This window comes from Rhinopithecus roxellana, chromosome 7 (genome assembly GCF_007565055.1).
Source record: "Rhinopithecus roxellana isolate Shanxi Qingling chromosome 7, ASM756505v1, whole genome shotgun sequence".
NCBI classification, from domain to species: Eukaryota; Metazoa; Chordata; class Mammalia; order Primates; family Cercopithecidae; genus Rhinopithecus; species Rhinopithecus roxellana.
In genome coordinates, this window is record NC_044555.1 from 56,645,117 (window position 1) to 56,671,810 (window position 26,694).

Consider the following 26,694-nt stretch of genomic DNA (forward strand, 5'->3'; position numbering starts at 1 on the left):
TGTCAAGTGCCTGTTATTGACAAATTTTCTATTAGAATATGTATATTTTGTTGTATAGTTCAAAATAGGTCAGATTTTACAACGTAACCAGCATATTATTTACAGTATTCTGCAATATAATAAAATAGGTTAACTCACTTAAACTAGGAATTTAAAATTCTCTGATGTTCATTGTACCACTTTTCCTCCAAAGCTGAAATATTAGTGAGTTTTTATTAGAAGGGAGAAAATGTAAGTTTATATGAACTCTGTTTCTAAACTCTGAAGAAATGTTTTTTGAGAAATGTTTTAAACCCTGAATTAGGATTTGGAAATTGAGTTTGGTTTTGAAGGATAGTATTTCTTTTAAACCTGTTATTTCTGTGATCTCCTGGAATTGTGTAATGTAAATTGTTAGTCCAGAAGCAAATATCAGTGTCCTGATTCTCATGCTCTAAAAGAAAATTGCAGTTTAAAGAATTCTAATTGTGTTTTATTCAGAATGTTTTTCTCTTAAAAAGAAAAAAAAGCCAGCTACAGTAAAAGAATTGTTAGTAATTTACCATATTGTGTTTATCTGTTCAGAAATCAGACATGGAAAAACAGGCCTTAACCCTTATTGCCAAGAAGCGTCTATCGTCATACACTGAGTGTTATAAATGGTCATCATCTCCTGCAAATGTCTGTGGTCTGCCATCTCCCATCGGCACTAAGTAAGCCGCTTATTTGCAACTGTTCCTGATAGGCATTTTACTAGAACAAATTCCGTGTCAGTGTTCGATGAGTGAAATAATATAGTATGCATGGTAACACAAATGTAAAGGGAAAAAAGCCTGTAAAAAGGGATTTACTTTTCAGAAAAATTCCCCGATTATAATGTCACCTCATAATATCATCTTAAATTTTACGAAATTGTACACTGAAAATTAATTAACAAATGTGTATTACTTTTTCTCAGCAGGCAAATCCAAAAGAACCGCCCTCCATCACCATTACCACTTATTTCAAAACAGTCACCACAGACTTCTTTTCCTTATAAAATAATGCCTATTCAACACACCATGTCTGTGCAAAGTACGTCAAGTACTGTCAAAAAGAAAAAAGAAACAGTTTCTAAAACCACTAACAGATGTGAGGCTTCGAGCCAAAGGCATATGATCTGTGAAGGTAAGTTCTTGCACTAACAAGTTTATCTTTAGCAACACAGAAAATCTTACTGTATTCTGGGAAAGGTTCACTTCATTTTATTCCCCAATTGCGAGAACTTTAGGGAATTATTTTTCTTTTAGATAAAGAGAATCTAACCAATCTCTGGTACATTGGAATGTATCCTCTCTGTTTGTTTGTCCTTGCCAAAGCTTTCTTCTCACCCCTTTGTTTTGAAAAATCCATTTTTGGAACTGCTTTTAAAAGCATAAGTCTGGCCAGGCATGGTAGCTCACGCCTGTAATCCCAGCACTTTGGGAGGCTGAGGTGAGAGGATCGCTTGAGCCCAGGAGTTTGAGACCAGCCCAGGCAACATAAGAGAGAGACCCCTGTTTCTACAGAAAAAAAAAAAAAAAATTAGCCTGATGTGGAAAGGGTAGGCTGTATATTCTGTTAGGGGATTGAGGATAAGAGTAAGCCATATTATACTATAACCGCCTAGCTTAAGGTGGTACACATCTGTAGTCGCTAGTAGGGAGGCTGAGGTGGGAGGATTGCCTGAGACCAGGAGGTGGAGGCTGCAGTGAGCCGTGATAGTGCCTCTCCACTCCAGTCTGGATGAGAGAGCCAGACCCTGTATCAAAAAAAAGCACAGGTCGGATGAGAGGTTTGGTCTAGGTGATTCCTAAGATCCCTTCTAGTTCTGATAGTGATGGTTCTTGGAGAGAGCATATCCACTCGTGGATGAGCAGGTTTTTCCCAAGATTTAGGTTCGTTTCTATATATAGGCCATAATGTGGTGTCCCTTGATTTGTGTAGTATTCCTGAAAGTGCCATATTGCTATTTTGCCTGTCACATGCCTTCTTAATACCCATGGACATTACTTAATTTCAAAAACACACTGGGGAATTTTGCTTTTTTAGGGAATTCCACAGTGAATTTTTTGGTAACAGAAAAAATCTTTTAATTACAGATTACTCATTCCTGATATGTCTTCTCATTTTCATATGTGATTTATTTAAAATAAATTAGTTATATAGACCAAAATATTATAATATGCCTCCGTGTACTCACCTTATTTTACTGATCGTCTTGGTTTTGTTATCTACAGTTAGCTACTCTATGATCAACCAAATGTATACACTATTATCAAGGTTTAGCTAAATAGTAATTATATAGTAAAAATGATGGACAAATCTCAAAATGTATGCCAGATGTATTTTTGTTTGAGTATTTAAGATACTTGTACCCTTCGTTTGGACCAAGCGTAAGCTTGTCTTCCTCTATATTCAGTATTTCTTACTCTTTTCCCATGGGATCAGTTGATGCAGTTATCTCAAAACCACTAAAAGGAAAGTAGAAGTACATTATTTTATTTTGGAACAAGTAGGTGTTAAAAAGAAAATGCTACTGCTGTTGTTGGGAGTGCAGTTTGGACAAAATCTGTTATATAATCACCTGTAGTTTGCTTGTGATTTATAAATTTTGGACTATGCACATATATATATATATTTTAATGTTTTGGATTGTATTGCACTTCTTTGTTGGAGTGAGAGATGATTAGCTCTCTAAACTAACTGTTGCACATATTTATTTAAACTAGAGTCTGGTAATAAGAGTTCTGCAGGTATTATGAATGCCGAGGCGGCAACAAAAATTTTGACAGAATTACGCCGCCTTGCTCGTGAACAAAAAGAAAAAGAGGAAGAAGAAAGACAACAGGAAGAAATGCAGGGAAGGTCAGCACAAAGTCTTCCTTCCTATACTATAAATCTTGAGTAGGGCCCACATTTTTGAAAGTCAAAATTTTACCCTCAAGTTATAATTTCTCAAGGAACAATTGACTTTCTTCAGTGAGGATCAGAAGTGCCTCATTGCCTGTATAGGAAACATTCCAAGCCCTTGTAAATGGCTAAGCTAAGGACCCTGGTGTGTGGATAAATGGCACAGTCCTTTTTAGCCTCCATACATCATGTGCCATTAAGGTGTGCTAGGAGGATGCACAGAGACCAAACTCACATTCAGGATTTGAACTCTCAGCACCAGAGTGGTATATAAGAACCTATCTGTTTGTGTTCACGAGTGTCAGCCCTTTATTTTAAAAGACTTGTAATGTCAGGATTTTTAAACCTGAAAATTATACTTACGTTTTACTTTTCCTGTGATCTTTGTGACACCTGTATCCCATCAGGCCAGTGAGTCATTGCTAGAAGGATTTCCTTTGTGGGCAGCAAATCTCATGTACAGTTGTGTACATTCAAATTCTAGCAAAGGTTTCTTGCTCCTCCATCTTGAGGCCTATTTTATGTCGGGCCTTGTAATGTAAACCTCTGTCCACTGGCTGCAGGGAATAACAACAGTACTGACTTTGCTTTTAAGTATTTAGTGTTATTTGAAATAATCATACATTTTCCATATGCTTACATGGGCCTGGGAAAAAGAAGGGAATATTATGAATTACCAAAAAAACTCTAACTCAAAGAATATTATTCATCGCTTCATATAAACAGAGCTGATTTAGCATTTGAAAGTGCTGAATACTAGGGAGCCACCAGACTCTCCTCTAAATTATCTCTGTAATCCCCACGAGAGATTGGGTGTGAGCAAGTGTAAATAAGGCCTTTTAGGGGATGTCGTGTCTCAAAGACAGTTAAGGAATGATTCCCTCTCACGTATGTGTGTTTTTTAGCAAGCAAAGTAATCTATTACTTGGTTGAAATATTTTTCTGCTCCCGAGGGCTAGTTTTTCTCTTTAAAAAAGGGTGGAATTGTGTAATTGCTATATAGTAACAACACAAGATGTAGTGACTCTGGTGTAGATATAAATTGTATTACTATACATAGGAAGTTTCACTGTAAAAACTCACATACTACTGCAAGCTGAGTATGGTAGCAGTCAAGATGAACACTAACAATTATTTAAATACTCTCAGGGTCATTAAGAAATCAAAAGACGTGGCAAAGGAAGCAGTTGGAGGCCAAGCAGAAGACCTCTTAAAACTCAAAGATGGGCAGCGACCAAAGGATACTAAAAAGAAGAAAGGATGGTTGGATCAGGAAGACCAGGAAGCACCACTGCAGGTTTGCTGGCTTGACACTTTATAAGGGGATGAGAACCAGATTATAAAGTTCAGATGGAACCCAAAGCAAAAATCTCTGTCTCTGAGAAAGAAGACATGAGCAGATTCTCTGGCTGCATTTTTTTTTTTTTTTTTTTTTTTTTTTTTTTTTTTGAGACGGAGTTTTACTCTTCTCAGCCAGGCTGGAGTGCAATGGTGCAGTCTTGGCTCACTGCAACCTCTGCCTCCCAGGTTCAAGCCATTCTCCTGCCTCAGCCTCCCAAGTAGCTGGGATTACAGGCGTCTGACACCACGCTCAGCTCTTTTTTGTATTTTTGGTAGAGATGGGGTTTTACCATGTTGGCCACGCTCGTCTTGAACTCCTAACCTCAGGTGATCCACCTGCCTCAGCTTCCCAAAGTGCTGGGATTACAGGTGTGAGCCACTGCGCCCAACCTCTGGCTGCAAATATCATAATATAGGACCCCTCATCCAAAAGGTTACACTCTTTTGTTATGCTAGATAACATTTTACCATTGAAATTTTTAAACTAGAGTTCTCTGATGTCACTCAGGTATCTTGAGATTAAATGATATTTTTATACAAATTTCCTAGAAAGGGGATGCCAACATAAAAGCTCAAGAGGAAGCTGACAAACGCAAGAAAGAACACGAGAGAATTATGTTACAAAATTTACAGGAACGGTTAGAAAGGAAAAAGGTACTCGCTGTCTGTTTGGGGGGACTTGATTCTGTGTTTTAAACAGTGTTGGGCACCTGATATCAGCATGTTTTTAAGAATCATAAATCTGATATATGCTAGCTCCTGGTGGCTTTTCCACTCGATTCTCTTCCTTATCCAAGGATCTGACCTCTCCTACATAGAAGGCTGTCCTCTTACTGATCATGCCTCCCACTCATGAACCCTTAGTGGCCATTACAGTGATGCCTCACTATATCAAACCTCTGGTAACAAAACTCCTCTGAGCAGAAGGACTCCAGTCATGGTAGGGGTTGGTGGAAGTTAAGACTTTCTTCTAAACTGGCTGGAAATTGCAGCAACTACATGGGAAAAAGCAGAAACTGCAGGCCTCTTTGAGAGGCCAAGGTGCAGGCTGTTTTTAAGGTAGGGCCACATGTGAGCTCATCTGGCAGCCCTGGTCCAGGCTGAGTTGCTGCAAGGCCTATCTGGTAGTAGATTGGTCACCTTGAGGGGACCAGGGAGCTGCAACTCTCCTCACTGCAGGGAAAGAAGTGTGCACAGGAGAGAGAATTCCTGTCCTTCCCTAGAAGTATATTTCTCCTCCACCTCCTGTCTTCTCTCTTCATTAACACAATAACAGTGTGGCATCATTGAGGTGTATTATTTTCATTAACATTGGCTTCAGGAATCAACTGAAGACTAAAGACTAAAATTATGTTAAAAGCTGTAATTGGTTTGCAATAATATATGCTTAGCCTAAGTAATGAATTTCTGCATATGCAAAATTAGGAGTGAGACGTCGTCATTTGGATGTTTGTGTTATAACAAATACAGCAGTCATTCAGGGCATTTTGTAGCTGAAACTGGGATTGGGATAGGAGACTCAACTGCCACCATAAGCCTTTTGTTGGTAATATTTGTGGTTTTGGAGCAATCACTGCCATTGTCCGCCTCTGTGAAATGGGGATAATCAAGTCCTTTAGGATAACTGGTTTCTAATCTGTTTTCATGTTTGAATTTTTCTTTCCCTTTAAATAGAGAATAGAAGAAATTATGAAGCGGACGAGAAAGACAGATGTGAATGCCTCAAAGGTAGTCTCCATGCTCCTACTAGCAATGTATAAGAATGCCTCTTGTTTCACATTATTGCCGAGTTTTTCACTTTACCCAATCTGGTGGTCATGAAATAAAGTATTACATTTGCATTTCCCTGATTATTAACAAGGTTGACCATGTTTTCATATCTTTAGTTAGCTCTCATGTTTTCTTTTGTGTGAAATGTTTTTTTTTTCGATCTTTTGCCCAAGACTTTTGGGTTGATTTGTCTCATTTGTAGTTCTTTAAATGTTATAGATACTGCTTCTTTTTTGGTTATGTGTTGCAGATATCTTCCCCTAGTTTACAGCTTATCTTTTTTTTCTTTTTCTTTTTTTTTTTTTTTTTTTGTATACAATGTGTAATGATCAAATCAGGATAATTAGCAAATCCATCACCTCAGATGCCAATCATTTTTCTCTTTTTTTTTTTTCTTTTTTGAGACAGAGTCCCGCCCTGTCACCCAGGCTAGAGTGTAGTGGTGTGATCTCAGCTCACTGCAACCTCCATCTCCTGGGTTCAAGTGATTCTCCTGCCTCAACCTCCTGAGTAGCTGGGATTACAGGGGTGCACCGCCATGCCTAGCTATTTTTGTATTACTAGTAGAGACAGGGTGACAGGGTTTCATCATGTTGGCCAGACTGGTCTCAAACTCCTGACCTCAGGTGATCCACCCGCCTTAGCCTCCCAAAGTGCTGGGATTACAGGTGTGAGCCACCATGCCCGGCCAGCTTATCTTTTCTTAATGTTGTCCTCTTCTGGATAGAAGCTTCTGATTTTTTCTTTTTTCTTTTTTTCTTTCTTTTCTTTCTTTTTTTTTTTTTTTTGAAATAGAGTCTTACTCTGTCACCCAGGCAGGAGCACAGTGGCGCAGTCTTGGCTCACTGCAATCTCCACCTCCCAAGGTCAAGTGATCCACCCATCTCACCCTTCCAAGTAGCTGAGACTACAGGTGCACGCCACCACACCTGGCTAATTTTTTATTTTTTTGTAGAAACAGGATTTTGCCATTTCTAAAACTCCTGGGCTCAAGCAGTCCACCCGCTTCAGCCTCCCAAAGTGCTGGGATTTCAGGCTTGAGCCACCATGCCCTGCATTCTGATTTTAATGTTGTTGAATTTACCAGTATTTTCTGATGACTAATGAAGTCAGGCACCTTTTCATAAATGCTTACTGGCCTGTTGGAGATTCACTTTGGTGAAGTACCTTTTCAAGTCATTTGCCCATTTTCCTATTTTGTCACCTGCCTTTTTCTGATTGAATTGTAGGCATTTTTACCTACACTGGTTAGGAGTCCTTTGGAGAGATACATCTATCTATCTATCTATCTATCTATCTATCTATCTATCTATCTATCTATCTATATATTGCAGGTATCTTCTTCTATGCCATAGTTTGCCTCACACTCTCCTAATGTCTATTGATGAACCAGACGTAAGTTCTTCATTTTAACAAGCTTAAATTTATCATTTTTTTCCCTTATGGTGAGTGTTCTTGTGGTCTGTTTCATAATTATTTGCTTACCCCAATGTCATGTCTTTTGATGGAGCACATGTATTCAAGGCCTTTTTCCTCCAGATTCTGTGCTTTTTACATTCTATGCTATAAGACTGATATTCTGTCTGTTTGCAGTTACCCAGTTGTGGTCATTTACATTAAGTGACATGAGAATTTACAGTAGAAATGTCATTTCCAAAAAGTGCTGGGAGTCATCATGTCAAAGTTCATTCAACTCATTAGGAGTTTTCCCTCAAGCAGCAACCTAAGGCTGGGTGCAGTGGCTCACATCTGTAATCCCAGCACTTTAGGAGGCCAAGGCAAGAGGAGCTCTTCAGCCCAGGAGCTCAAGACCAACCTGGACAACATAGTGAGAACTTGTCTCTATAAAAAAAATTTAAAAATTAGCCAGGTGTGGTGGCATGCGTCTGTAGTCCCAGCTGCTTGGGAGGCTGAGATGGGAGGATCACTTGAGTCCCGAAGTTTGAGGCTGCAGTGAGCTATGATCGTGCCACTGCACTCCATCCTGGGCAACAGAGTGAGACTTTGTCCCCCCACAAAAAAAAAAAACAGCAGTCAAAAACGTTTTAGCTATTCACTGACTAGTCCCATCCCGCCTTAGTTAAGGTTCTGAGTAGGCAGAGAACAAATGCCAACACAAAGCTATAGTCCCTTGGCTCCTGCCCAGGGAAATCTTTCATTCTTGAGTGTCTTCCTAGCCAAAAGACACAGCTACAGGCACCTGTCCCTATCCCCTGTAGATTCTTGGGGCCAGTTAAAAGAGGTTAGATTTTTTTACCTTTTCGTTGAAATGACAAAAGTTAGCCATTGATCCAGCTTTGAAGTCAGACTTCGTTGACATTCTAAACCAGGATGATTGAATATTAGTCATAATCAAGATTTCCTTTTTTAATCATAGGTCACAGAAACATCCAGCCATGACATATATGAAGAGGCTGAGGCTGACAACGAAGAAAGCGACAAGGACTCATTGAATGAAATGTTTCCATCAGGTTAGTCACAATTTAGGAGCTAGACTGCTTAGGTTCATATCCAGGGGCTCCTCTGCTTTTGAGCTGTGTGGCTTTGGGCAGGTCACTTAACCTTTCTGTGCTGAGTTTTTCCCATCTGAAAAAGGGGAAGTCAATGTCGTTTTCCTAGAGTGGATATGAGATTTCAGTGAGGTAAATCCATGTAATGCTAAAAACAGTGTCTGACACATAAACTCTCAATAAATAACAGTTGCTGCTGCTTATTATTTTAAAGATCATGCTAATAGACTGCAGACAGCAGCTCTTTCTCAGTTGAATGTGACGATTGCCAGCATTTCAGAGCTCAACTCCTCAAGGCATCCATGATTGACCACAGGTGGAATTCCACTTTCCACTTCATTAAGAAAAATTGAATGCTTTCTCAAATGTATCGACTCCCTTACAAGTAGGAACCACTTTGTAGTAATAGTAATTGCCATTTGAGAAAACATTATTTGTCCATATTTTTCCCGCCAGTGGATATTGAACAGGAAAGTCAGGTCCTCTACTAGGTGCTGGGAATGAAGGGGTGAAAAGACAAGGCCTGAGCTTGAAGGAGCCATAGCCAGTGGGAAGACAAACATATGAGCAAACCATAATACTGCCACAAGATGATTGGGTTGAAAGAAGTTTGGTGAAAATACAATGAGAACATAGCAGTAAGAGCCCCTCAGTCTGCCTTAGGGCATTGAGGAAAGCCGAAGGTAGGAGGTAACATTAGAGGTAAGACGAGGCCGGGCAGTGGCTCACGCCTGTAATCCCAGCACTTTGGGAGGCCAAGGTGGGCGGATCACGAGGCCAGGAGATCGAGACCATCTTGGCTAACAGGGTGAAATCTCGTCTCTACTAAAAACACAAAAAATTAGCCAGGCGTAGTGGCAGGCGCCTGTAGTCCCAGCTGCTTGGGAAGCTGAGGCAGGAGAATGGTGTGAACCTGGGAGGCAGAGCTTGCAGTGAGTAGAGATCATGCCACTGCACTCCAGCCTGGGTGACAGAGTGAGACTCTGTCCCAAGACAAAAAAAAAAAAAAAATTAGAGGTAAGACGAAATGCATAAACAGAATTGGCTAGGTGAGTGATCAGGGGAGGGGCGAGAATCTGGAGCAGTCTTATCTCTGGTTGTTATTCTTTCCTAGCAAAGGAAAAAGGACAGATTCCTTAATGGTAGCCTCTTGGTGCCTCGAGGGCAGGGTGAGTGTGTGTGCTGAGCAGTGGCCCGAGACATGGCTCGGGAAACTCTGTGACTGCTGGGCCTGCCTCCCAGGAGTACTGCTGCTTGACTCTTCCTGCCTTCAGGCAGGCGATACCCACTCCTCATCCCATCAGGATCACAGCCTTCACTTTTTCTTGAATTCGTTATTGAAACTCCATATTTAATTGTGTTATTTTTTTTCCTAGCCATTCTAAATGGCACAGGCTCACCTCCCAAATTTAAAATACCGTTCAACAATGCCAAGAAAATGACACACAAGCTGGTATTTCTAGAAGACGGTTCCAGCCAGGTCCGTAAAGAGCCAAAAACATATTTTAATGGTGATTTGAAAAACTTCAGACAAAAAAGCGTGAAAGACACTTCAGTACAGGAAGTAGTTTCAAGGTGAGTCACTTAGTCAGCTTATCTAAATAAACTTGGCAGGATTATGATTGACATTCTTAGAATGCTAAATAATATGATCTCTTGTGCTCTTAGCTTTTACCAAACACCATGTCACGTATTTGACTTAACAGAAATAAACTCATCTCCACAATAGCCTTGCTAAGTAAAGATCATCATCCCCATTTATAAAGACAAGGAGACTGAGGTGCAGAGAGGGTAGGGGCTTTATTTGACCAATATCCTGCTATTAAAGGGCAGAGCCCAAATTCAATTCCAGATACATCTGGCCCCAAACTTTACTTTCGTTCACATTGGTTAATGTTATCTCATGAAGTTGGGCAAGAAGACATTTGTTGAATGATTGGAATATACCAGGCATTTTATATTACCTATTTCAATTATCAACACAACTCTGAGTGTGACAGTAGTATCCTCATTTTATTATTTTTTTATTTTATTTTTTTAAGAGATGAGGTTTCACCATGTTGGCCAGGCTGGTCTTGAACCTCTTGGGCTCAAGTGATCTGCCCACCTCGGCCTCCCAGAGTGCTGGGATTACAGGCATAAGCCACCACACCCGGCCATAATATGCTCATTTTCAGTGTAAGGAAACAAGGTCAGAAGTTAGGTCAGGAGAGCAGGAACTGATTCATGGAAAGGAACGCTACATGGGCAATTGCCTGAGAAGACGTTCACCTGCAAGGCCCACAGGAACAGGAGTCTGCTGAGAGGTGTGATGATATGGAAGGAGCACTAGAGCTAGAGGACCTGTACCAGTTCTGTTACTATACCTCACTGGCCCATCCTTGACTAATCTAAGGGAGGGACAGGGTTTCTGGAGTCCTGCGTGCTTAGCTGCTCCTACTCCTGGTGCTTCCGTGGGACCTAGGGCTTTCTGGAATACAGTTTGAAAATCAGTGTGTCCTGTGATCTCTAGGGTTCCTTTCAGTCATCCTGTTCTATGATTCTGAAATGTTTTTTAATTCCAAGGTATTTCTTAGAAGTTAATCAAAGGACAAAGCTGCTTGTAGGCCAGAGCCTTGGTTTGGGAATAATTGCAATTCTAACCAAACTGTCTCTTTCCAGACCATCTTCCAAAAGAATGACCAGTCACACAACAAAAACCAGAAAGGCGGATGAAACCAACACCACCAGCAGATCCTCTGTTAGTATGAATTATGAGCAGCAGTGTATCTGTGACAAGATCACCAACATTGTAAGTCACAGAACTATCTTTGTCACATTTTTCTCCTGACAGGCACAAACAAAATCTGAAGGATTCCATGACATCTCGCCAAAGTCCCCAGACACCTTTAGACGATAAGAGAAGAAGCAAACCTGTTTCTCCTCATTAGGGTAAGGCCTCATCTCATCTACCTTTTTCTTGAAAGGCAATTGACCCCAAACCCCACTCCCCTCCTAGCTGTTCCAGGGCAATCTTTGCACCATATAGCTTTGGAAGAGAAGAAGACAATTGTGGAATTGTGTGGAATTGTGGAACTGCAGGAATGATGTGAGAGTCTTCCATTAAGTTGGTTTTGAGAGAATAGAGACTAGATGACTTGATTCTCATTTTTATGTCCCACATTTCATGCCGGATATAAAAAATAAGTTTTGGCCAGGTGCAGTGGCTTACACCTGTAATCCCAGCACTTTGGGAGGCCAAGGCAGGCAGATCACTTGAGGTCAGGAGTTTCAGACCAGACTGGCCAACATGGTGAAACTCCGTCTCTACTAAAAATACAAAAATTAGCCGGGTGTGGCAATGCATGCCTGTAATCCCTACTACTTTGGAGGCCGAGGCAGGAGAATCACTTGAACCCAGGAGGCAGAGGTTGCAGTGAGCTGAGATTGTGCCACTGCACTCTAGCCTGGGTGACAGAACAAGACTCTGTCTCAAAACAAAAAAAAAAATGTTCTTTTCAAACTTGCATCCCAGACTCCTCTGAGCTCCTGGTCTGCTGGTTGCTTGGCAAGCATACAGATAGTTGTTTAGGGCAGAAGATTAGGGAAGTCTTCAGAAGAAGCCTCAACCTGTGTTTCCAAAACCAGAAGCCTCTTGTTTTTCTTTCCTTGAGAAGTTCTCTTTGAAATTGAGAAGCACCTTGGGCCTGGTTGGGGACTGGGGAAGTGAAGGACATTTATAGGACCAGTGTGTCAGCAATTCCAGAGGGGCTGCTGAGGGTCCTGCGCATGTGCCCTGAAGGGAGGCCAGGGACAAGTTGCTGTGAGACTAGCATCTTCCCTACTAATCTTTCTTTTATTTTTCCCTCTGGTCAGATACATAAACCTTACTCAGCCTGGGAGATGAATACATCTTCCACTCTGGATAACTCAACTCCTGGGCCCATCAGTCCTCAAATTTTTCTGCTTCTGACTTGAACCTGGTAAAGGAAGTGACACGGAAAAATTGAAAGAAACTGTCAAAAGGTCACCTTGATGTATATCTCAGAATATGTTAAAAATCATGTTGTTCTCTTGTGTCTAAGCAAGAGCTCTAAGTAAAGAGTTGTTTTTGTTTCTTTGGAAAATCACCATTGTCTCTCATTCTTGTGTTGTCCTACCAATGTGTTTGCTGGAGCGAATGCATCAAGGATGCTTTCCTAAAACTGTAATTGTGGAGTTTCTGGAAGAATCTGATTGCAGAACTAATTCTCTTTCAGTATATATTTGAAATCTTAAAGTAATGCTTTTGTTTTTTCTTTCTCTTTTACTTTTTTTTTTTTTTTTTTTTTTTGAGATGGAGTCCTGCCCTGTCGCCCAGGCTGCAGTGCAGTGGCGCAATCTCAGCTCACTGCACCCTCCGCCTCCTGGTCTCAAGCAATTCTCCTGTCTCAGCCTCCCCAGTAGCTGGGATTACAGGCATGTGCCACCACATCTGGCTAATTTTTTGTATTTTAGTAGAGATGCGGTTTTACCATGCTCACCAGGCTGGTCTTGAACCTCTGGCCTCAAGTGATCCACCTGTCTTGGCCTCCCAAAGTGTTGGGATTACAGGTGTGAGCCACTGGGCCCAGCCAAGTAATGGTTTTTCTGTGTACCAGTGACAATTTTGACAGCTAAAACCTCACAGTTGATCTTGTAGAGAACATAATAGATTATGCAAAGGCCGCAGGATCACTCACAAGAGCTGTGTCAGATTGTTTCTAATATAAAAATACCAAAGGTTGCAAAATCCAATAAATTGTATTTTACCATGATATATGGATATTTTTAACTCTACCCATTTGTGCCAGTGAGTACACAGGCACCAATAGCCTCAAATGCTGGGAGTCCTGTAAAGCCCCATCTTGGAACAGTCAGCACCTTTCATGCTCTTGTCAGTGTTTCCTTTTGAAGGACATATTGGTGTTTATCTACAGAAACATATATTATTTTTATTCTGTACATAAAGGAGTACATGGCTGTTGTCCCATGGGGTATGTTTAATTCCTCGAAATGTTTAATGTTTAAAGTATTTTTCAGCCTGTACTCTCCAGTTCTGTCGTTGAGTATATACTCAGGCTTGCGATATAACCAAATTTTGCTTGCCTTTCTCTAGCCACTGGCTGCCAGTGAGTCCGCGTGATGGGCATACAGAAATGCACACAGATGTACATACACGTATGTATGCACACACAGTATTATGATTCCATAAAATTCAAATGCAGATTAATTCTAATAATAATAACGAGTTTTCAGTGTTGAATTGCAAATAGTCCGAAGCAGGCCACTGTTCCTTCTGGCCGCCAGTCTTGGATTAGTAAAAGGAGGTAATTCTTTCAGATTCCCTGGTTCTTTGCCACTCAGTGTATTGTACTTTTGATATAGAATAGAGAAAGTTACCTTTGGTTTAAAAACTATTTTTATATACTAGGTCTTTCATGTATAACACAGAGACAATCATCCTAACAAAAGAGTTTCTGTTATTTTTCTGCACAAATATCATGTGTTGAAAATACCGTTACAGTTCCATATAAATGTGTGCTATATAAAATAAACTTTGCAGATAAAACAAGGGTTTTTTCATTATAATACTCAAAAAAGTGTACTGGTGGTGGTATAAAGGCAACACCAATTGTTGGCCAAGCTATGAACACAAGCAGCCAGCAAATTCAATGAACAGGAATCAAATCCTCTGATTTCCCTCTTCATCCAGTTGGTGATTTGGCAGAGTCCACTTCTGGAATAGAAAGACGTGAGTTGGTTGGTTGGTTGGTTGGTTGGTTGGTTGGTTGGTTTTAGAGACAAAGTCTCACTCTGTGGCCAAGGCTGGAGTGCAGTGGCACAATCATAGCTAATTGCAGCCTCAAACTCTGAGGTTTATGCAGTCCTCCCACCTCAGCCTCCTGAGTAGCTGGGACCACAGTCATGGCACCATACCTGGCTTTCTCTCTCACTCTCTCTCTCACTTTCTCTCTCACTCTCTCTCTCACTCTCTCTCTCACTCTCTCTCTCACTCTCTCTCTCACTCTCTCCCCCTCCCCGTCGTCTTCCTTTTTTTTTTTTTTTTTTTGGAGACGGAGTCTTGCCCTGTCACCCAGGCTGATCTTGAACTCCTGGCCTCAAGTGATCTTCCTGCCTCAGCCTCCAAAAGTGCTGGGATTACAGGCATGAGCCACCACACCCAGCCTAGATGTGAGTTTTCAAGCTCTGGTTGTCTTCCTGCAATTATTTCAGTGCTTGTTACTCTTCCCTGTGATGGTTCTCTTGTATAAGTTGAGGCTTATTACTACAGTATCTTTTGAATTTTTTTTTTTTAATTTCTTGTTTTTTTCTTGCCCTGTTTTATGGTGCTGATCTTGCTTTTTTTATCCTAATAAAAATCGTATAACCTAAAAGTAACCATTTTAAAAGTAACACATTTAAAAGTACATTTTAAAGTGTATATTCACAAGGCTGTGCAGCTTATCCAATACCACTATCTAGTTCTGGAGCATTTTCATCACCCTGAAAAGAAAATCTGTGCCCTTTAAGCGGTTACTCCCCTTTCCCTCCTCCCTCGCCCCTTTAATTCTCACATTTGGTGCTTACCTTGGATGAGGAAAACCCTCTTGCTTTGAAACGTCTGGGCGTGCACACTCAGGCGGTTAATTGTGCTCTTTTATATACTCATCTCTTAACGACATCACTGTTACTGTGAATGGCAAAACAAATATTCTCATCTGCCTGTGAGTGTTTAGTTTCCAATTTTAAATCATGCTTTACTCCAGCAGTCCCCAGCCTTTTTGGCACCAGGAACTGGTTTTGTGGAAGACAATTTTTCCATGAACCTTTGGTGGGGATGGTGTGGTGGTTTTAGGATGATTCAAGTGCATTACATTTATTGTGCACTTTATTTCTATTATCACATTGTAATATATAATGAAGTAATTATACAACTCACCATAACGTAGAATCAGTGGGAACCCTGAGCTTGTTTTCTTGCAACTAGACGGTCCCACCTGGGGATGATGGTAGACAGTGACATCATCAGACATTAGAATCTCATGAGGAGTGCACAACCTAGATCCACCACATGCGTGGTTCACAATAGGGTTCTCACTTCTATGAGAATCTAATGCCACTACTGCTCTGACAGGAGGCCGAGCTCAGGCGGCAATGCAAGTGATGGGGAGCCACTGTAAATACAGATGAAGATTTGCTCTCCTGCCACTCACCTGCTCTTTGACCCAGTTCCTAACAGGTCACAGACCAGCACCAGTCCGTGGCCCGAGGGTTGGGGACCTCTGCTTTTCTAGGTTTTGTTTTTGATAAGGCAAGGTCCTTGTTTATCCCCAGTCTTTGGGGTCTGGTCTTATGAGAATGGTGGTAGCCATTCCCCACTGAACATGCTAGAGCATTCTATATACTTTTGAATCAGCACAAACTAGGCACATCCCATTCCTGTCAAACATATCACCTCCCTGTGTCTCATCTGAGCTGGAAACTCTTCACTGCCAAGTTTGGCGCCAGGTCCTGTTGATCCATCCATTGAAACTGTCTACCAGGATGTTCCTGTTTACAAGGCCAAGGTGATGGACATTGACCTAGCCTTCCCCTCGCGCATTGCTGCCTTGCATTTCCCATCCTGGTGTCCTCTACGCAGAGGGACAGACCCCTGGCCTCTACCAGCGGATTCTGCAGATCAGCGCATTTTCTATGCCTGTGTCATTGTAGACACTGCATGTGGAATGAAGTTTTTTAACTGCTCCAATCCCTCAAAACCACAAGAATGCAGTGTGAAATACCATAAAGAATGCCAGACAGGGCCCTGAAGACCTGAACCCAGCTGAGAGGGCTGCTAGCTCACATGTGACATTATGCACGTTGTTGCTCTACTCTGATCCCTGTTCCTTGTCTGTCAAATGATGGGGCTGTGCTACAATCTCTGCAGCCTTTTCAGTTTTGAGACTCCACTGCTCTCCAACACCTCTAACTCCTTGGAGCCAGAGCCAGAGGGATCAGGAGGCATAAAACAGCAGCTAGGGCCAAGGAGCCAGAGCGTGGAGGCGGACTGTGCATGACATTTTATCATGTCGGGGCAATTCTGTCATCTTCAGTGACCCCACCCCTCCAGTGCCTGGCTAGCCTGGTTGGTCGAAACAGGCCCCAAAACAGCCTCCTTGCCTTTGGTCCCCTCACCATTGCAGTTACAGTGTTTCCAGATGGGTCCTCGGTACCCATCTGATTCTAATTTCCCCAAATGTGTTGTAATCATTGCAGTTAGGTTTACATGTGCAATATGCCAGGTACTTGATAGGCATTTTCTTTTTTTTCTGTTCGTTTGTTTTGTGTTTTTGAGACAGAGTCTCACTCTGTTTCCCAGGCTGGAATGCAGTGGCATGATCTCGACTCACTGCAACCTCCGCCTCCCAGGTTTAAGCGATTCATCCACCTCAGCCTCCTAAGCAGCTGGGACTACAGGCACACACCACAACACTTGGTTGGTTTGTGTATTTTTAGTAGAGACAGGGTTTCACCATGTTGGCCAGGCTGGTCTCGAACTCCTGACCTCAGGTGATCTGCCCGCCTCAGCCTCCCAAAGTGCTGGGATTACAGGCGTGAGCCACCGTGCCCAGCCAGGCATTTTCAATGCTCACAACAACTCTATGAGGTGTAGGTACTCATTTATGCCTATGAGGACACTGAAATTTGTGGAGAGCAGCATTTGTTCCAGATCACACAGCTGGAAAGAGGCAGAGCTGATGTTCAAACCCAAGTTTGTCCCTCAAGCCAACACCCCACACTGCTTTGGGAGTGAACATAGTGTCTTGAGGCTTGCAGGGTAGGTCACAGACACCAGAGCAGTGTCTTTGGTGCTGGGGATGAAATACTTGTTGGCATTTAGTGTGTTTACTGGGTGCCAGTTCCCTCAGTAAGCACTTGTATTATGTCCCCAACATGGGATTCTGCAAAGTAGAAATTTTAGGTCTCACAGGTGAAGAATCAAGCTCAGAGAGGTTCACTTGCCCAAGGTCTCATGACTAGAAAATGGCAGAGCAGCCAGGATTTGAACCCTGGCAGCCTGGTGCCAGAGCCCACCCTGTTAATCACAAGTAGAGAGGTTCTTGATATTCTGATCCCATTCATTATGAGGGAGAAAATATTTCTCTGCTGACAAACTGTTAAGTGGAAATTTACCCTCATTTCTCCTGAGCCTTAGGGTTGTCACTTAAAATCACGTATTCAACAAACAAATGCCTTCTAAGTACTGAGCACTGTGCATGACGGTTTTATTGTGATGTGTCTTATTTTTACGACAATTTAGTGTCGAGTGATATGCTAGAGGTGTGTCTAGGGTGTGGCTTGTCACTTATTAGCTGTGTGACCTTACGCAAGCTTCTTAACCTCTGTTTTCTCATCTGGGAAATGGGAGTGATGGTGCCTGTCGGTTCTGATGTGTGTAGGTGCTTCACCAGATGCTGAAGTGTGAAGGACAGGCAGGCATCACGAAGCAAGCAATAGCTAGAAGCTGACTCCGGATAGACCTCAATCTCCTGGGTGAGGAAGGTGGTGGAGGTGGTCTTGGGACTTTGGGCCAAGTGGCAAGAGTGGTGGGACTGGGAATTTTAGACCAGGGTGCTTTTCCACAGCAGAGCTCGAGCCATCCACTCAGGTTTTGCAGGCCAAGCAGGCTAGAAGGGCAAAGGGATAACAGGAGTGAGGAGGGAAATGAATGAAATGCAGACCATAGAATCTAGGGCAGATGGGGAGGGGCGTTAGGGTGGGAAGGGGCTGAGAAGGAGGGTGGACTGAAGACTGGAGGGCAAGGAACTGTCACAGTGAGGAAGAGTTCCGGAATGGGAAAGAGCACGTGGGTAGGCAGGGGAGCATGCGTCTGGATGCTGAAGGCCCAGGGCTCAGCCGAAGCGGATCGAGAGCATAAGCCGGGGCCAAAGCCCTTAATGAAGGCAGATGGGGTCCCCTCTCCATCCCAGGCCTGTCTCCTCTCCCCTGTCCCAGTGGGGCTCCTTTCCTTGCTGTAGCCTTGGGAACTCAGCCCAATCCTTTGGGAGCAGTGAGGGCAGCCACTTCCCATCCCCTGACCCAGCCTCATGTCCCTGAGGCCCCACATGACTAGACAGACTTCATTGGTTTCAAGGTTTTCATGGCGAATTTCTGTAAGGAAACACACACAAGCGGATGTGCCACATTCCTAAAAGTGCTCACAGTTTCTTGCTGACAGGTTGTTCCCTTCTCAGAAGGCAAACATTAGCACCAAAGGGCTTCTGCCCTTTGCTTTCATTACCCTCAGCATGAGGCCCAGTTAAGACTAACACCTCCTCCTCCCACCCAGTTCTGCTTGCAGGGGCCCTTATGGTCTGAAGCCCCTTCCACCGGGAGGAGAGTGCAGCAGACACCTGTCGAATGGGGCCTCTTGTGCTGTGCCGTAAGGGCCACATGGGTGTAGACAGGTTGGATGACCCAAGAACACAAGCCTCAGAGGTGAAGAAAAGACACTAGTGTGTGGTGCTAGTCTAGAAGCAGTGGCAACTGGGGAGCCTCAATGACGGGCCAACCCCTGCCTCTGCCCACAACATCCCTGCACGTTGCCCCCAACTGAAGTGCATGGGCCCAAATGGGCAGCCTCCTTAGTGAGTCACATCCACAAGGAGCGAGGGTGTCATTCAGCTGGCAGGTGGAGGCAGCCACAGTTGAGATGGTCACGTTCAACCCGGACCCCAGGTTCCAGAGGGCACAAGGGGAAAGGCATAGCGAGGTAGCACCCAACAAACAGGGACCAAGATGGCTACTGAGTGCCATGCTTCATCGGGGATTCCCTCCCTAATTCCCTGGTCAAACCAATTCATCCTTTTTCAGGGATGTGAAAATCTGGGAAATACTATTTCAGGTCAGAGTGGTTTCCATTTTTATGTATTTATTTGTCAATCAAATGTGGTTTTTACAGGTTTGTTTGTAATTCCTATGTTTCGTGCACCTGCACTGAACTGAGTATATCCTGGAAGGAAAATAAGTCATTTGGGTTTCTGGATTAGGAGTATCACCTTATAGCGAGTCCACCAGGCAGAATGAAAAGACAGGAGGCAGGTTATTCATATGCTGCTTTATTTCTGTAAGGATACACTGAAACGTTAGATGATAATAGCTAATGACAGAATGTAGAAATGAGGCATCAGCTTCTCTAACCACTCCTACAAGAATGTTAGTATGTACTGTCATTACATGTTTACTTTTGATAGTCTCATTATACTATGTCATATAATAATGTAGAATACAGTAAGTAGGTGATCCTGCATTTCAGGTAAGCGGTAGGTGGAAATCCAGATTTCCTCTTGAGGAAAAGTCCTAGGAATCACAAGAGAAGGGACGTTGCAGTCCTCATTAACACATGGACAAAGAGCAGACAACTACTACTTTACAAGGGATTCAACTCGTCACTGTTGTGAAATGTCATATCCATGTTGATGGCAGCCCTGGCGCCTGCTCAACTCCCCCTCTAGAGTTTTGCGGTTACTTCTGTAGGATGAATTTCAACACTGCAGGAATAGGTGAGGGGGCTAAAATATTTTCATGCAAGTTTCCAAACCCATAAACTATTTTGCTATCAATTAAAAATGTTAATTAAAAACAATAAAAAGGACAGCAGGGTTAGTTTTGTTAAGCTTCCAGAAGTATTCGTTGTGACGATGTTCCTCTGAAACAGGCTCGTTTTCTCAGGTCTGTCTGTCTACACTTCCCAAATCACCTGCATGTTCCATGCTTTAAAGTAGGAACGCTCAGAAAACATGCCACACGGGGAAACCAAACGTTAGTACGGGGAAAGGTCAGTTTAGAATTACAGCTAAGTTCAAATGTTAATTTTCTGGAAATTCGTGTTAGTCATTTGAAAGCACAAAAGAACAGAAGGAAGGGCAGAGTTCTGATGAGGAAGTTAAACCATGCATGTCAGTAAGTTCTTTTCCTGCTCACAGAAGAGGGTGAGCAGTGAGTTGGAGCAGCCGCTGCAACTCTTGCATGTCGTGTGTCTACACGGTGGGTCCCAGCTGAGGCACGAGAGGCACCTCAGTGGGGGCTTTATCTCCTATGCTTCTTGCTTACATCACTAAGTGGCTAAATGATTAGCACTTTTCTGCTCTATGAGAAACATGCAGAAGAGTCAATCTACCTAAGTTTTCATTTTTAAATTGCAGTCAGACAGAAATTCACTTTGCTGCAGGGTTGCTTTTTACTAAATGCTAATATGATCACTGTGTGCCCTTATTTGAGTAATACTGTAAAATGGGAGAAAAGACGGAAGGAGAACTTTAAAGAGGGGAAGGACCACTCTTCCCCTATTGATGGTATAGGGCAGAAAGTAAGGACACAAAGAACGAGATTCAAATGCCATTTTACAGGACAGGAGCCCCTGTCAGTTTACAGCTTTTTGGCACAGTCGGGGCAATACACTTGCTCCTGGTGGAAAACAAAGCGCTTGTTGGCCAGATTCACGGAGCATTTTTTGCAGTGGAAGCAGTAGTCGTGCCAGGATTGTCCTTCATAGGCCACCACACTGGAGCCTTTACCAAACCCTGGGGAAAAAAAAAAGAAAAAAAAAAAAGAAAGAAAACAAGAAAAACAGCTGAATGAATACAGGTGAGGAAGCCACGATTCAGAGAGATAAAATGACGACCTGCCCCACTCACAGACTGACAAGCACGCAAGAGCCAGTGTCTGCCTGGCTCCCAGACCCCCTCCTCCACTCCATCGTGCACAGTCCCCCACGCCGCCATTGTCCCCCATGCCGCCGCAACCCTGCTATGGCTCTCAAAGACCTGAGAAGATGCCGGAGCCCGGCCAAGGGCTTCCCTGATGTAAAGACCCCACACGTTCCCATGCCACCGCGCTATTGCCCTGTGACGCGCACCGACCTCCCAGCATAACCAGTTTCTTTGATTTAGGTCAGGGCCATGACATCAAAGTGGCCACCAGGAGGCAAACTTGGGCTGTTCGTAGGGTGTGCACTTACCGGGCCTCGAGGAGCTGCTAAGCTTCGATTTTTTCTATAAAGAACCACCACCCACGAGGGACAAGTCCTCTCTCCACCCGGATGCCTGCCCCGGAGGTTGGCGCTGGGAAACAGGGTGAGAGGCAAGCGTTTCCCGTGGCACACTGGGGGCTTCCTAGCTTTAGAGACTGGGTGGCTCACTCTTGACACAGTCCTTTTCCCTGAGGATGGCAAAAGTCTTCTCAAATGTACATTTCAAGGCTCCCCGGGAAGATGGGAAAATTGGAGGCAAGGGAAAGGGCCCAGGGCACGTGGATCGCGGCCGCGAGATGAGGAATGAAGTGATTAGCTTTGCTGATCGCAAAAACAAATAAACAGCAAACCAAAAAACAAAACAAAAAAGAAATCCTGCCAACAGGCATCTCTGAACTAGCCTTCAGCTATGGGGTATTACAATCCCAGATTATCACTCTTCGGCCTCCCTTCCCCCTTTCCCTTCCCCACCTCCCCCACCCCGCTTCTTTCTACCCTCCTCCCACCCCTCCCTGCAGAATCCCCCTGCAAAGTAGCAGTGCCTGCCGGTGTTGGCCAGCAGGTCTCAGGCTTGTGAACTCTCGGCATTGTTAGTCAACAGTCAGGAAGTGTTCTGTATTGCAAAGGCTAACCTGGCCTGGGGACGAATCCAAACTCTTGGGGGGCCTTTGGGACCACAATAGCAGGGGAGAAGGGCATACTCTGGGGGCCTTTGTGGATGAAACCGACGACAGGAAAATGAGAGATGGTTACCATGCGCAAAACCTAGCCTGGCAGACTTAGCAAGGACTCTTTAGCCTACCAGTGATGGGGTTCTTGCATCCAGCACACTTCTTGGCCACAAAGTTCTTGTAGCAATCCACGCAGTAATACTGGTCCTCCACAGCGGTGAAACGCTGCCCAGCCAGCTTCTTAGAGCAGGTAACACACACAAAGCAATCGGCATGCCAGGGCTGATCCTGGTAAGTGATTCCTCCAGATGTGATGGCCTAGACCAGGGAGTGTAGCACCGGATTCAGATTCAACAACCATTTTGTTGAATGCCTACTGCGTGCCAGGCACTGTGCTGGGCGCTTTGGTATACAATATCTCATTTAATCTCCACAACGGCCATGGGAGGCAGGGGCTATTATTATCCCCACTTTACAGATGAAGACACCAAGGCTCGGAGAAGGTGAGCCCCTATGTGAGGTTACACAACCCCTTAGTGGTGGAGGCAGGCCTCTAGAGCCAGGGCTGCCCAGCTCAGCATGCCGTACGGGCTACCCACACCACTGGGCTGAGGATGCATACCGACAGCCTGACTTGGCTTCGGCACTGCTTCCTAATCCACGATCTCCTCATCTGTAAAACGGGAATAATAATTCCTACGTCACAGGGCTGTCGTGAGGATGGAATGGGATAGTGTGTGTGGAAGTGCTCTGCAAACTGTCAAACACTTCTAGAAACAACGGTCAATGCAGAACTCCCTTGAAAGCATACCTTGTTGCACTTCACGCAATGCTTGGCAAACTTGGTCTCATGGCAAGTCACGCAGTAGAAGTCCTCCCCTTTAGGGAAGAAGCTTCCAGTCCCGATGACTTGCTTGCAGTTACTACAGGTGAAGCAGTCTTTGTGCCAGACGGTCCCCTTGTACTCCACGTTTTGATCTCCTGCAGGGGGAAGCAATTGGATAGCCCCACTGACAGGCTCTGCAGGGGGCTGCATCCACTCAGCTCCCCTCCCCAGGCCCTCCAGAGGTGAGGGGATGCAGGCCCTGCAGTTACTGGCCTCACACCTCCAACTAACCTACCTGTGTTCTACTTATGCTTGTGCCAACCCAGGATTTCTGTCATGGGCGGGGACCCCAGCATTATTGTTTTAGGATCCAGTGCCTGAATGCCCCACTCCCCCACCTCTATACCCTGCGTGCACTTAGACATTAAATCAGGGACTACATGGCCCAGAATGACACCCTGAGGAAGAAGCATGCTTTCATCACTTACTACGCCCAAATGAGAAAGCGCTACATACTGTTCACTTCATTCTCTTGCCACAGGCTGTTCTCGCCAGTGTTCTTTAGTCTCCGAGTGTGTGCGTGTGTGCGAGCATATATGTGTACGCATATATACGTGTATGTATATGTGTACATATATATGCTAATATCTCAAAGCAGCTCAGAGCAACGTTAGCCCCACCGTGTTAAGCAAGCCCACATCACGTCTGCCCTCAGGGCCTCCTCCCTGGGAACCCGGGGTGGGAAGGAGGCAGTACCTGCCACAATGGCCTTGAAGCACCCCTTGCACTTGGGGGAGTCCTCCCGAGTGGTGCACTTGTTGCACAGGATCTTGTTGTCCTTGGCCACAAAGGTCTCATTGGCCAAGGGGTGAAGGCACTTGGCACAGCGGAAGCAGGTGTCGTGCCAGAAGCGGTTCTTATAGTGCACCTCCTGGAAACCAAGCAGACAGGGTGGGCCACCATGAGGGGTGCTGGGGGTGGCGGCAGGAGCCCTCCCATAAGGCTAATTTCCCTGGGACTGACCACTGAGATAACACAGTCCCTTACACCTGGGGACTGCCCCACAGTGACTGTTCTTATGAGTGATAGGAGGGACGCTGAGGTGAGGATAAAAATCTCACAATTCTTGAAATATTTAGAATGCAATCAGAAGAGCTGGCAAGGGCCTTGTCACTCATCCAGTCAAGCCCCACATTAAACAGCTTGGGCCACTGTGGCCTGGGGAGTGGAGGAGGCTTCCTTGAGGCCTCAAGGTGGCTGCAGTGATGCTGGGAAATCCTAACAGCCAGCTGCTGCTGCCATGATTGGGGGTAAAGGACACTCTGAAGCCCAGCCCTTCCCACTGGCACATGGGGATGCCCGTTACCTTGGAGTCCGCACCGATGGGCTTGCGGCATTCCACACAGGTGTTGGCACAGAACTTGTCAAAGCATTTCAGGCAGCAGTGGTGGCCATCCTTTTGCACATACTTCTTCCCCTGCAAGGGGTCCCTGCAGTAGTGGCAGTCAAACTTCTCCGCCATGGTGCCCACCTTATAGCTGGAGGGACCTGCGGGGGCAAGCAGGCAGGACAAATGACCACTGGAAATGCCCCAGCACCCTGAGCAGTGGCTCCCAGAGGCACCGGCGCAATGCTACCTTGGAGTCCATGGGTCTGGGGACCAGGACCCAGCTTCCCCTTCAGCCCAGCTGACGACCAGGCACCAAGACAACAGATACTTCACTATGATTCCAGGAACAAAAGTGCCCCATGGGGCCAGAAGGCCGATGGCTAGTGATTCCCTTGGGGAGATGGTAGAAGCCCCTGCTCAGATATACCAACTGTGCTGATTCACAAAAGACACGGAGCGGGGCAAGTGGAACAGAGCCTGTGTTGGCCGAGTCACCGGATAGGGGACAGGATGCTGGGAGGTATGGCTGAGCAGTCCTATTGTGCTATTGAGCAGTGACCCAATGGAGTGGAGGGGGTGTGATGGGGCAGGCAAGAAGCAGTTGTTTTGTACAAAGGAAGAGTGTGGGGCAGAGGCTCAAAGGGGTGCAGAAAAGCAGGAGCCCCGCCTGCAGGCAGCAGCTTCTCTAAGACCACCATGTGGTCATCAAGAAGCCTCTCGGCCCGCTTTCAGCTCTTCCTCCGTCACTTTTTAGGGAGGGTAGTATCCTCTGGAGGCCTCCCGTTCCTCCTATCTATAAAATTCTATTCATCAGAATAGAAACTGACAGCTCATTCTGTACCACACCAGGCACCTAAGCAATCCTTGTTAATTTGTTTAACGTGTTTAAATTTACTTGCAATCTAGCAGAAAAGTGTTAAATCCCTGAATAGACCCTAAAGAGTTTGGTCCAAGACAGTTTACTGACTTTTGAGGGCAGAGCAATATAGCAAGAGAGGACTTACATAAACAGCATTGTCAATTGGCACAAGCAAGTTTGGCAACCTTGAATTATTTGTCATAGTCACGGGTGGCTTTGTGACCAAAATCAAAGCCCCACTTGAGTCAAGCGAGTGAGAATCAATATGCTCACAGAAGTGTAACCAGTATTACCATTTGGGATATTTGCTGTCTTAAAAATTATAATCTTAAAATAGAGTCTGGAAAAAATTATTCCAAGAATCCCTTCCACTCCCTCCGTATGAACAGCCCGTTTTCCCTCCCTGGTCCCCTCCCCGGCTGTGGCCCTAGACAACACGCCTGCAATCCCAAGCATTACTGAGGCACTCTGCGGCTTCCTTTGCCAAGGCATTTCCTATAGAATCCTGCCACCAAAAAGGTACCAAATATGAGTTTCTATTAGCTTTCAACTTCTTTAAACATATGCTAATTTGTTCCTCTCCCCCTGAAAAAGAAATTTACACGGGTAAATAGATAGCAATTATTTCATTTGCACAGGAAACACGAGAATTGAGACTATTTTCTAAAACTATCCACAAACATGGTTATTGTGCTAGCAAACATCCAGTGTAATTTAGAGAGAAAGAATGAGAGAAAATAAATGAGCAGTTGCCTGGTACTCACCGCAGCTCTTCCACTAACTGAAAGCCCCAAACTCTCACTTTAGGTTCCATTCCCAGGTTTTTTTTTTATACAAACACATGTCCAAGTTATTTGGATCCTGTTGCCATGAGCAACCAAACAGCAGAGAGTGAGCTAAGGAAACCACACCCTGTGTTTGAGAAGCCGCCTGGGCAAAGGCTGTTGAACTCTCACTCAGAACCAAGCCTCCAAACAAAGGAAATCAGGCCACTGGATGAGCCACAGGGCCTTCTGCCTCCTGCTGACACACAGACCCCCCTCATCTCCAAGGAGTTGGCAGATGAAGCAGATGAGTGACATTCTTGTGCAAGGACAGTTGCTTAGGACAGTTGTGTCACAATTAAGAGACTTAGCAAGACCAGAGAATGGTTCTTACTTGAACTTTTCTCTAAAAGGCAAACTGGGATGTTCCTTTATATAATGGGTTAGAAACAAAAACTAGAAACGCAATGGACACAGGGTCTATCTCCTTGAACTATGTACTGTTTAGGTAAGGCAGCTTTTAAACTGCTTTTAGCCTCTGTGTCTATAGAGAAAAGTACCTGTCACAGTGACAGCATATGGAAAATCACTCTCCTTAATCCATTCTTGCTGGTCTTTCCAGTATCACATAGAAGCCT

At 44.4% G+C, this 26,694-nt stretch overlaps 2 protein-coding genes across 8 annotated transcripts in view; one reads left to right on the forward strand and one right to left on the reverse strand.

Moving 5' to 3' along the window:
- Positions 1-14,100, forward strand: part of MAP7D3 (MAP7 domain containing 3) — a 34,575-nt gene extending 20,475 nt beyond the window's left edge. Inside the window, exons 9-19 of one of the 2 annotated variants that reach the window (XM_010389111.2) lie at positions 565-692; positions 938-1,146; positions 2,730-2,865; positions 4,060-4,207; positions 4,801-4,905; positions 5,926-5,979; positions 8,399-8,492; positions 9,908-10,106; positions 11,193-11,271; positions 11,365-11,462; positions 12,387-14,100. In XM_010389111.2, the coding sequence (XP_010387413.2) occupies positions 565-692; positions 938-1,146; positions 2,730-2,865; positions 4,060-4,207; positions 4,801-4,905; positions 5,926-5,979; positions 8,399-8,492; positions 9,908-10,106; positions 11,193-11,271; positions 11,365-11,430 (1,218 nt within the window). In that variant the 3' untranslated portion in view covers positions 11,431-11,462; positions 12,387-14,100. The remainder of the gene's footprint in view (positions 1-564; positions 693-937; positions 1,147-2,729; positions 2,866-4,059; positions 4,208-4,800; positions 4,906-5,925; positions 5,980-8,398; positions 8,493-9,907; positions 10,107-11,192; positions 11,272-11,364; positions 11,463-12,386) is intronic. The other variant, XM_030934614.1, reaches the window with a different exon arrangement.
- Positions 14,101-19,617: 5,517 nt separating this feature from the next.
- Positions 19,618-26,694, reverse strand: part of FHL1 (four and a half LIM domains 1) — a 67,569-nt gene continuing 60,492 nt past the window's right edge. For 2 of the 6 annotated variants that reach the window (XM_030934539.1, XM_010389112.1), the window contains 6 exons: positions 24,410-24,591; positions 23,800-23,974; positions 23,029-23,198; positions 22,349-22,535; positions 21,535-21,734; positions 19,618-21,097 (listed from right to left, as the gene is read on the reverse strand). In XM_030934539.1, coding sequence (XP_030790399.1) covers positions 21,014-21,097; positions 21,535-21,734; positions 22,349-22,535; positions 23,029-23,198; positions 23,800-23,974; positions 24,410-24,565 — 972 coding nt within the window. In that variant the 5' untranslated portion in view covers positions 24,566-24,591 and the 3' untranslated portion in view covers positions 19,618-21,013. Of the gene's footprint in view, positions 21,098-21,534; positions 21,735-22,348; positions 22,536-23,028; positions 23,199-23,799; positions 23,975-24,409; positions 24,592-26,056; positions 26,273-26,694 lie in introns of those variants that run through there. The other 4 variants (XM_030934541.1, XM_010389114.1, XM_030934540.1 and 1 more) reach the window with 3 other exon arrangements.